The 10,921-nt window shown below is 34.4% G+C and overlaps 2 protein-coding genes across 2 annotated transcripts in view; one reads left to right on the top strand and one right to left on the bottom strand.

Annotated features, from left to right (window-relative positions):
• Positions 1-4,541, bottom strand: part of LOC106107789 (cyclic AMP-dependent transcription factor ATF-6 alpha) — a 6,725-nt gene extending 2,184 nt beyond the window's left edge. The window contains exons 1-12 of the mRNA XM_013288793.1: positions 4,396-4,541; positions 3,909-4,104; positions 3,424-3,536; positions 3,187-3,281; positions 3,064-3,115; positions 2,732-2,988; positions 2,233-2,417; positions 1,609-1,759; positions 1,438-1,535; positions 1,002-1,099; positions 573-767; positions 1-275 (exon numbers count right to left, since the gene is read on the bottom strand). Of these exons, the coding sequence (XP_013144247.1) occupies positions 1-275; positions 573-767; positions 1,002-1,099; positions 1,438-1,535; positions 1,609-1,759; positions 2,233-2,417; positions 2,732-2,988; positions 3,064-3,115; positions 3,187-3,281; positions 3,424-3,536; positions 3,909-4,104; positions 4,396-4,438 (1,758 nt within the window). The 5' untranslated portion in view covers positions 4,439-4,541. The remainder of the gene's footprint in view (positions 276-572; positions 768-1,001; positions 1,100-1,437; positions 1,536-1,608; positions 1,760-2,232; positions 2,418-2,731; positions 2,989-3,063; positions 3,116-3,186; positions 3,282-3,423; positions 3,537-3,908; positions 4,105-4,395) is intronic.
• Positions 4,542-4,851: 310 nt separating this feature from the next.
• The window catches only part of LOC106107788 (probable E3 ubiquitin-protein ligase HERC2), a 20,680-nt gene continuing 14,610 nt past the window's right edge, over positions 4,852-10,921 (top strand). Inside the window, exons 1-16 of the mRNA XM_013288792.1 lie at positions 4,852-5,288; positions 5,359-5,533; positions 5,823-5,967; positions 6,166-6,330; positions 6,441-6,701; positions 7,053-7,208; positions 7,361-7,489; positions 7,565-7,685; positions 7,791-7,959; positions 8,303-8,513; positions 8,977-9,125; positions 9,609-9,768; positions 9,837-9,934; positions 10,228-10,383; positions 10,461-10,566; positions 10,645-10,750. Of these exons, the coding sequence (XP_013144246.1) occupies positions 5,049-5,288; positions 5,359-5,533; positions 5,823-5,967; positions 6,166-6,330; positions 6,441-6,701; positions 7,053-7,208; positions 7,361-7,489; positions 7,565-7,685; positions 7,791-7,959; positions 8,303-8,513; positions 8,977-9,125; positions 9,609-9,768; positions 9,837-9,934; positions 10,228-10,383; positions 10,461-10,566; positions 10,645-10,750 (2,547 nt within the window). The 5' untranslated portion in view covers positions 4,852-5,048. The remainder of the gene's footprint in view (positions 5,289-5,358; positions 5,534-5,822; positions 5,968-6,165; positions 6,331-6,440; positions 6,702-7,052; positions 7,209-7,360; positions 7,490-7,564; positions 7,686-7,790; positions 7,960-8,302; positions 8,514-8,976; positions 9,126-9,608; positions 9,769-9,836; positions 9,935-10,227; positions 10,384-10,460; positions 10,567-10,644; positions 10,751-10,921) is intronic.

The following is a 10,921-nucleotide window of genomic DNA, read 5'->3' as shown; positions in this document are numbered from 1 at the left end:
CGTGTCGTCTCGCCTCTGCAGCGCCTGCAGCAACGCGTTCCATTCACCGAAATCAACATTAAAGTCGTCAATTTTCCGTATCGGTTTGTGATACAATTTACTATAGTCGTAGACACTATTGTTAGGAAATTCGACATCTTTGCTTCTTTTCACACGGCGCATACGTAATTTTTGACGTGGACTTCTTTCTGTATTCTTATCAATATTTGGGAATTCCAATAAATTGTTATCTAAGTGCAGTTTATTAAATATTCCATATGTTTCAAATAGACCAGCTGAAATAAAAATAAACATAATGAAACTGACATTTATAACAAAATAAAAAAAAATAGTAACATACGTTTTGCCTTATAATGTGACACATCATACTAATGTTATAAATTCGATAGTTTTAGTTGATTTGCTTGTTACTACAAACACTAATAAATCTTGATGAAATTTAGCTCTGACGTAGAACATAGTTTGGAAGAACATACAAAGTACTATTTTTTTAATTACACGCAGACAAAATAGCGTAGAGAAATCTAGATATTGACAGTGATAAAGTTTAGAACAAAGTATCGACTCGTTACCACGTATTTCTTCAGCACTGGGATATACTTTGCCATCGGTTTGCTTGTGTTTAGTCCAGTTTCGATCGCCGCCGATCCAACGTTTCAATTCTCCCGCTATTCTAATACTTTCCGTTTGATTTATATTTTGAAATTCCGTCATAGTACTATTTTGGCAATCGCTATCATTATTTCGATTTACAAGTTGATCATAATCTGAAATGATAAATCATAATAAAAATACCAGTCACATAAATAATAATTTATATTATCTATACTAACATTATAGAGTAAAAATTTCTATTTTTGTATGTATTGGAATAACCCAAAAACTACTGGCCGATTTTAAAAATTCTTTCACGACTAAAAATTTGGCTACTTTTTTATTTTTTTAACGCAGACAACGTAGCGAGCGACAGTTAGTGTGTTATATTTCTATAGAAATCTTACCGGCCATTGTGTCAGTGTTATCCTCAGCCCACAATAAATGTCGTGACGCCGACGTGTGTTGTGATTTCAGACCAACAAACGGCGTAGTACTACTCCATCTGAAAAACAATGCTATTTAATAATCTTCACGACAACACATGTAAATTATTATGAACTAGCTATTGATCGCGACTCTAGTAGCGACGCAGTAGCGCAGAATTAATTACAATAATAACCCTTTGCCATCATAATGTAACTTCCCAACCGTAAATTAATTTTTAAAATCGATTCAGTAGTTTCAGAGGCTATTCAATGCAAACAATCTGTCAAATCTTTCCCTTTTATAATGGTACTACCTATTCCCCTGCGTCTCTATCTGACTTTATTGTATTAGTATGTTTGTATATTTGTTTTAAACATTTCTTATTAACTTGATATTTAACAAATAATTGCTTACCCTAAAACATTCCAGTTAAGTGACACCATAAATACCATAGCAAACAACACCGCAATGTTCTTCTTTGGTATCAATATCGAAGTATCCAGTCGAGGTATCTAAAACAAACATAACTTATTCACATTTTTAATTCAAATTAAAAAAATATATTCAAATGTGATTAATTCTCACCTTACGAAATCGCCCATTATTATCCAATTGATCCCGTAACAGTTTATTTTCCAAACGTAACCTCTGAATTTCCTGCTGCGCCTCCAACAGCTGCTGTTCTAATGCTGTTACATATTCTTTCTTTTTCTGTCTAGACTGACATGCTGACTCACTGAGTAATAAAAACAAATTTTTAAACCCTTGTTATAGAAAATATGGAATAATTTTTTTGGGTAGTATTGTAATTTATTTAAATATCTTTATGAAAGCCTAACCAAGAGGCTACACAATATACTAATTGCAATTTAAAACATTTGTTGCAATGTTACAATATATGTCTAAAACATCGTAAATTAGATAACCATTAAAGATATTGTACTAGAAAGCTAACTTCTTACTTCTTACTAATATTATAAATTTAAAAGTATAGATAGATGGATGGATGTTTGTTAGAGTTTGTAACCTCAACGGCTGAACAGATTTAGATGAAATTTGGCACAGACCTAGAGAATAATCTGGATGAACACAGGCCACTCACTTTAGTTTATTTAATTCACGCGGACGGAGTCGCGGGTGAAAGCAAGTTTAGTAATAAAATTGAGTGAAAATAATTAGAATTATAGATAAAAATGTTTTTAATTTTACCGATTTTTAATCATCCTCTGTTGCTTCTTAATAGCCCTTATTTCTGCATCACTTAAATTTGTTAAATCTACATTAGAAGCTATATTATCTGTATCCATTGGTTTGGTGCCATTTTGTACTAATGTGCTATCACAAGCTACTTCCAGTTTAGGACTTATAATAACATTCTTTTGAGGTGTTGCCAACTGTAATGAATTTCAACATGATAATTAGCACTAAGTCATTTTTTACTATTAAAAAAACCTAAAATTATTCAATGAAAAATTTAGTATTAATGTAAAAAGGTATTGATCTTATTTTAAAAAAGGTATTAAAGTGTGTTTTACTTTATGTGGAAATTAAAACAGATAGATGAATGCTTGCTAAACTCCAAAACAAGTGAATGAATTTGGATGAAATTCAACACAGGTTTTTTGGTTAATTTTTAGTTCTGTGTGGATACAAATGGGTAAAACCTAGTAGAACATATTTTTCGTAATTACAATTTCACTAAATTTACCTTAATTGGGTAACCATTAACTTTCTTGTCACCTGCAAGATTTGTTTGAGGCAATGGAGAAATTACGATTTTCCCCTTTGAACTTTCTGTAGGTATCACAATATTAGGTGGCTTAATGTTAATTATTTGTTGCTTTTTTAATATAATAGGTATCCTTTTCTGTTCCATAACCATAACATGTTTTTCCTCCTTTTTTGTATTGATTGATGAATTTTCATTAACAACTTTGAAGTATGCATTTTGAACTGAATCATTTTCTGTAAATTTTAACATATTTAAATGCTACCCTGTTTTTTTTAAAACACTTTAAAATAATAATAAGAAATATGTACCATCCTTTGCAGTTATATAATTATGTTCAACAACTGCTTCATTTTCTACACCCTGTATAAAAAAAAATCAACATAAATAAACTATTTTGATAGTTATAGACATATATGTTAAGTAATAAGGACCTTAATGACTCCATTCTCAATAGCCATAACAGGAACATTTTTCTCTTGTATGTTCGGTGGACAGACTGTATGATTTTCTGTTGTATCACTTGGAGCTAAAAAAAGAAATATATTATTACATTGTTATTTCAACTACTATTAAAATTACTTAGTAATATCAGAATGAATGTTTTTTTACCATTTACTCAAAAGAAGCCTATTATATTAGGAATAATATATCAATTATTAAATGTTCACCTGGTTTTTGAAGAAACTGTTCAACATCTTCTAGTTTTAAGTTACATGAGTCCTCATCAAATGTCCAATCCAAAGGTGATAATGAAGATTGTCTAGCAGATGCATTACTGGAACTACAATACAATCAATTCATAATTTAATCAGTTTTTTTAGATTTAAATCTTAATATCTAGAAGGATAGGGAAGATTGAATTAAATTCGCACAACAAATTAAATTACAGACAGCTATGGAAATTTCTTTTTACCTTCCCTTTTCTCATCTATGGGGCATAAAAGATAGTAGAGGTAACTCAATTTGACTTTTAATCTCCTTTGTAGAATAGCCTCCCTTTTTTTAACCAAAATATTTTAATACATTAGACATTGCTGATTAAAATGTCAACCAGGGTTAGAGCATCTGGATCTGATATTAGATACTTCAAATCAGATTTTAGTTTAAAATTTATAAGAAAAAGAGTGTGAAAACTATACAAATATATATTTACTTTTTTGAATCATCTTCACTGCCTGAATCCGAACTACTGCTTTCATTAGGTGTGGATTTTAGGCTTAAAATAGGTGATATAGGCGGCACAAATATAGAAGCCGCCTCTGCAAGGATTTCACTGGGCGATGCATCAGCTGCATCCAGTAATGATGACCACTGATATTCGTTTGTGAAATGATCAATGAAATCAGTATCTGCAACAAAGATTACTATAGAAAATTTGTAGCCAAATGTATTGTTAATATACAAAAACGTAATAATTAACTATTCTCTATAAACATAGGATTATTATTCCGAAAAACAAGGCATGAGTTAAGAATTAAATGTTTCAATAAAAGGCGAAAGTTGAATACAAGGACAGCGATAATGATCTACGCCTTGTAATTACTTAACCAATACAATAACAATACCACGTCTGTCTATATTATCGAACTTTGTTTTCATTTATCCCCGGTTTTAGATATTTATAATTTTACTGTAATTACCATAAAGACAGTCCTTATTTCCTAATAGAATATCTGTATCCATCGAAGCGGGTTTTTCGTAAAAGTTTTTATAAGTGAAAATCCCTTATTTATAAATTTATAGAAATACAACGAAATTGATGAAACACGCCATTCGCAACTCGCAGATTGACTTTGACAGGTGACAGTTTTGAGATTTGACATAATATGGACATCTGAACCAAAGAGTACTCAAACATCGAAATTGAGTTTTATTTAAAAAATAATTAAACAAGATTGAAGTTAAAAAAGGTTCATGTCATCTTTACACAATATATTTAATTGAAAATTCCGCAAAATGGGAAAATGAATCGAGTCTAGAGATTTTCTCAAAATCAGAAAGTTTTTCGAAAATCCGACCAGACAAAAGTTGAATTTATTTACAAAAAGATAATGTATTCTTTGAGATCAATTTGACGTTTGAGTTTGACAGTTTGTTTTAAGTCTTCGATTGATTACTTTTCTCAGTACAATTAAATAACTAACATTTATTTTGAAATAATTGCTTCCTTTGTATTATTTCAAAATGAAATATCTCAAACCGCTTTTATGTTTCGTTTCATAGAGATACACACTATGTTGTCACGTGTACCATTTAGAATTTCTTTAATGGATTAACCCTAGCCAGAACGGAAATGTCTGATTCGGAGGATTACCCAGATGAATATATTTTTCGCCCACAACATCATTTGGATGCCAAATGGTTAAACCCTGATTTACAAGATGCTCTCCACGACTCCGTATCTCTTAACTTATTATACAATAGTCTAGCCCAAGACCGTGAAATATATTTTGAAGCAAGAGATGGTCTAGTGAACGCGTCTGGAATAACAGCCAAACTAGGGGACAGTGGCAAATATTATTGCGGTCTTAGGGTATGTTAATGAAGTAGGATTATACACTAGTTTGATGAATATTTAACATATATTATTTGATATATTTTAGAACCTTACTTGCACCTGTTGTGATGGACTTTGTGGACCCCATTCGGGATGTGCTTGCACGTCTTGCACTGTACTCTCATCAGATGAAGAGAGACGTCTTGCTTTGGAAACCAAGTTAGTAGCCCCACCATCATCTGTTTGGGTCATTGATGGTATCAAATGGAAACAAGAGCCAGGTATACTTGAACAAAGTAGAATATAATTTATTTATTTACTTGTATTGAATTTTACTTTACAAAGTCTGTATTTATTTATTGACAGCCTCAGTTTAAATTTGTGGAAGGTAGATTAAATATTTAAATATCAAAATCACTTTAACAATAAATTACTTCATGAAGAAATAGATGAACAATATAATTTTGGTCAGATGTAATATTTTGAAATTTGTAAAACTTATCATCATTTTTAATAACATTAAGCTGTAAATTAATTAAAATAGTAAATGTTTAAAATTCTTTTATTAAGGTCCAGAATGTCTGCAGAATTTAATGGAGTCTATGATTTGGGAGCAGCGTATGAAAGCTATTAACACAGTTACCAGTTGTCCAATTATATCTCAGATCAGACGACTCATTGTTCTCTGCCATAGACATTTAGTAGCAGTTATAAGGTAATATGGTTTAATATAAAACTTTAATAAAGTAACTTTAGTTTACATATCTTGGATTAAAATGAATGTATAGGCTTTATTAGGAAAATGTCTAATAAGACATTTTTATAATGTTGTATTGCAATAAGTTTAATATTAGAATTAGATTTTGTTACAAATTTTTAAGTGGAATATGTTGTAATAATTGATATTTTACAGGGAACAGACACAAAACAAAGATGTGAAAAAAGTCAAAGTAGACAAGAAACCATCTCATACAATTAGCAATAGAGCACTCAATGATGTTGTAAACACTCTAAAATCTACTGAAATTACATCTGTTGGGCAAGACGATAATGAAGAACATTCTGATGAGTCTGAGAGGTATTATTTAAACCAATTCAATACTAATTGAACTCAAGACTTATAAATTAATTGTTACTATCAGATTTGTGTCTTGATTTCTGCTAATTTAGTGTTCACTAACTTTTCAGCGCACTAGGATTAGCTCGCGTGGGAGCGCGTGCAGCATTAAGACTGGCACTATCGCTGGTGCGTCGTGCATGGCGTTGCGGTGAGGACGCCGACGTGTGCTCAGCTCTGCTCCGCGACGCATTGGACGCGGTGCGTGCGTTACCCGACGCGGCACTGTACGCGGGCACTGGTCTCGGTTCGACGCAAGCGCCGCGCTCACAGAAGATCTGGGCTGAAGTTGTTGACAGTGCTGCTAAATTCCTACATCAAGTTGTTGTTGGGTATTGTATTGTTAAATTTACTTTATTACAAAATTTGTTTCTTGCTTAAATAGACTTGTATGACGAAAAGTTGTCTGTTATCATTCTAAATGTTGCAGTCTTACTTATGTTATAAAATCGAAAATTTGTCTGTTTGAATAGATGTCTGTTATAAGGTAACTCCTAAATGGCTAAACAAATATCAACGGAATTTGGCTTATAGCATAGTTTTTAAGAACACATAGGGTACTTAATCATTTTTGTTTTTATTCCACGTGAATGGAGTCGCGTGTAACAGCTAGTTTGCTATAGCTTTTGAATATACGGAAAACATAATGAATACTAGGTGTATTTTTTAATAACTTCGGGCAGTGAGGTTGGTTGCAATGTGCCGATGGGCGACTGGCGCACGTCGCTATGCGTGTGGGTGGAGCTGTGCGCGCGCCGCGCGGAGCTGCCCGCGCTGCTGAAGGCGGCTGACGTCCTCGTCACACTACCGCCGCGCCAGAAACGACTGCCTGATAACAGGTTTATTTTTAACTCGTTACTTTTTAATATAATGAGATGATAAAGTAATTTTTTGATGCCAATAATGGGACACTCTATAAAATATGTTGATTGCTATAAAAATTCCTTAAAGATAGATATTGCATTTGAGTAATAGTTTTTTCTACTTTTAGAATTGTCTTGGAAGAATGCACAGCACCACTTGGACCGTTTTTGAGACGAATGGCGAAGGTAGTCGCCCCTAATCCAGTTGTTAATAATGAACCAACAGTGGACAGTAACTCTTCTGAGTTATATTTAAAGTAAGTTTATAAAAAAAAAAGAATAACACTATCGAAAAAAGAGTAAAAACCTATATCATTAGTTTTATATTACAGAGAACTTACAATACCAAGTGGTGATGGTTTAATGGAGGTGAGGAAGGCTGGTGTCGCTTTACTGTGCCACCTGGATAGACTTGGTGCTCCTTTGCTGCCACCTTTAAAGGGTTTTGTGACTGTAAGTTATTTAAAAGAAACATAAGTAAACTCTTTTCTGTGAGTGTTCATCTAGCATTGTTTTAATGTCGCACTGTGATTCAATTTTTGTTTTTTTTTTTTACAGTGTACAGAGTCTGCACAGGAAGTGATTGCTATTGGTTCTGGTCCTATACAACTTGGCAGCCTAAGAATACAGCAAGTAGCGTGTGCTGAGAAACTGGCTCTACTGTTGACTCATGATGGTGATGTCTATACATTACCTTACGATAGCTTAACACCACATTTAGTTCCAGGTACGTTAAAATAGTATTAAATGTTTAGTGTTACAGAAATTTAATGATATAATGGTCCTTCGAGCCGAATACTATAATTTTCCCGATAATTTTAAGAATAAGTGCCCTTTATTGTTGACTAGCTATTATTCACAAATACGTCCGCATGGAATTTAAAAAAAAAAACAAAAGTGAGTAGCTTATGTGTTCTTCCAGACTATCCTCTACGTCTATGTCAAATGTCATCAAGATCCGTTCAGCCGATTAGTCTAACTCTCACGAACATTTATCCATGTAGACTTTCGCATTTAATATTAGTAAGATTCATTATTTTCCATGTGAATCTAGCAAGCAATACTTATAGGTTTGGAGAATAAGACGATAATAGAAGTGGCGTGTCACGGTGCGGGGAGACACTTCCTGTGCTGTTCCGCGTGCGGCGGCGTGTGGTCGTGGGGCGCGGGCGAGGACGGCCGGCTGGGGCACGGCGACACGGCGCCCCGCGACGCGCCCGCCGCCATACACCACCTGGCACACCATGAAGTCATCAGAGTGTATGCTGGATTTGCTTGCAGGTGTGTACAATCACCCTTGTACCTTTCATCAGAGCCATAATCTGTCTGTTTGTTTTCTTTTTTTTTGTAGATTTCTGTTAATTTACTAATATTTCTTTTACAGTTCTAACTAAGCTCTAGGCCATTGCTAAGATATGGTTTAATCTATCTATATCTATACGAATATCATAAAACGTAAACACACACTGTTATGTAGAATGTCATCAATTACAGCATATTTTCATTGACAGTTCTTTCTTTGATAAAAACCCCTACACTTTTAATACGCTATAGGATATATGTTTTCAAGCTGCTCAATTTTTGGGGTGAATAAAATGGACAAAATTGTCATGGAATCCAAAAATTTTGACATTTGCGACTAAAAGTTTTTCGGAATGTGAACATGAAGTTTTTAAGATATGCGGAAGAAGCCGCGGAAACATTTAGTGTTGATTTTGTGTGTAATGTTTTGTTTTGTTGATAGTGCTGTGATAACATCTCGCGGTGCGCTGTACACGTGGGGGCGCGGCTCACACGGCCGCCTCGGACACGGCACTGTCGAGAACTGCCTCACGCCGCAGCCTGTCGCCTTCAACGCACATAACATCGAACGAATTGTTGACGTTGCCTTAGGTGAGACAGCATTACTATAGAAGTTTGAAGGAATAGAAACCTTAAATTACATCATTTTATTATTGCAAATACTTTTGGCATCGCTAGTTTTAGACAATATCATTGTAACAACATATTTATACTTTGATATCCAGTCTACCGATTATCGACAGGATTGGTGCTCTTATATTTACTAACACCAAAAAGAGGAAATTGTATTTTTGTATGTATTGCAATAACATAGAAACTGCTGGGCTTTCAAAATTATTTCACAATTGAAAAGCTATGGTATCAGCAAGTAACACAGGATGTATATAAATTTTGTTATTATGTATTGATTTCACGCGGACGAAGTCGCGTGCGACAGCTAATCCGTAAAACTTCTGCTTGACATTGTCAGATGTCATAGGGACGGGGCGTGTATGCCAATGATCTAGTGTTGCGCCGCTACTCCGGCATTATACCGATTTCTTAACATTAGTTATATATAGTGTTTGTATGAAGGTTGGGGTGAGAGTCAGACGCTGTGCTGCACGCTGGAGGGCGCGGTGCAAGTGTTCGGCGAGGGCGAGAGCGGGGCGCCCCGCGCGCTCTCCTCGCTCGGCATGTTCCGCATCACGCGTGTCTACACCGGCGAGCACTGGCATGCTGTCCTCACTGACACGTATGTAATATAACGGATTAAATAAATTGTCGTCTCTTTCCTTTTTGTCTAATTTTCTTTATTCTTAGTGGCCAAGTATACACATGGGGCAAAGGTGAACGACATCGCCTTGGTCATGGTAATGCAGACTCGGTTCAGGAACCTAAGCTAGTGGAAGGTCTTCAAGGTATGTTCATCATCATTACATAATAAAAGTCATCATAACATTTCTATTTAGTAAGTACAAACGTAGATATCTAACTGTGTTGTTATTTATTTAATATATGTAACTAATATTATAAAGGCGAAAGATTTACATTTTTGTATGTATTGAAATAACTTAAAAACTACTGGCCCAATTTCAAATTCTTTCACCACTAAAAAGCTACGTTGTCGATGAGTAACAAAGACATATATTTTTGAATTTCACGTGGACGAAGTCGCAAGCAAGAGCTAGTTAAATACATGTATTATTTCCAGGTGTGAATGTGATAGACTTGTCGTTGGGCGCGTCGCACGGCATAGCGCTGACGTCAGAGGGCGCGCTGTACGCGTGGGGCACGCACGAGCGCGCCAACATGCGGCGACCGGCGCCGCAACTGTTGCAAGTCTTTAACTCCTCTTTTAAAGCTAATGGTAATTATTTAATCTGTATTTAGTGTTATCAATTTTACGCTTTAAGCTAACAGGTTAATGTTTAATTTTGTTTGTAGGTGCTTCAAGTAGTGCTACACAAATAATCGCATGGAGCGAAGAAAATCCACGAGATTTACCGTCTTCGATGCCTTTTGTGATAGATTTATCAGATAACACGTTTACGTAAGTTTATTATCACATTATTTAGAATTTAGAAGAGAGATAATATTGGAATAACAATGTGTTTATTCTTATTTTCAGATTATTGGAGAGATTGTTAAAAATTGCAGTGGATCAAACTAGCACAGCGACGTTAAAGGAAAAGGAATGTCTAGCAATAGCTTGTCTTAATTTACTAAGGCTACAAGTTAGTACTGTAATTGTTAATCCAATTATTTATGAAAGTGTTTAAAGATCTGTGGCTACAAAAAGATAATTTATTGCCATACATATTGTAGAATTAGGTAATTTATTACCATACAGATAGTTGTTGGAAGTGGAAAGCAGCGGACCATATACTTTGGGGAGCAATGAAGTT

This window comes from Papilio polytes, unplaced genomic scaffold (assembly GCF_000836215.1).
Source record: "Papilio polytes unplaced genomic scaffold, Ppol_1.0 DF821845.1, whole genome shotgun sequence".
In the NCBI taxonomy this organism is placed as follows: Eukaryota; Metazoa; Arthropoda; class Insecta; order Lepidoptera; family Papilionidae; genus Papilio; species Papilio polytes.
Note: the sequence above shows the minus strand (reverse complement) of the source record. Positions and strands in the feature narration are given on the sequence as shown.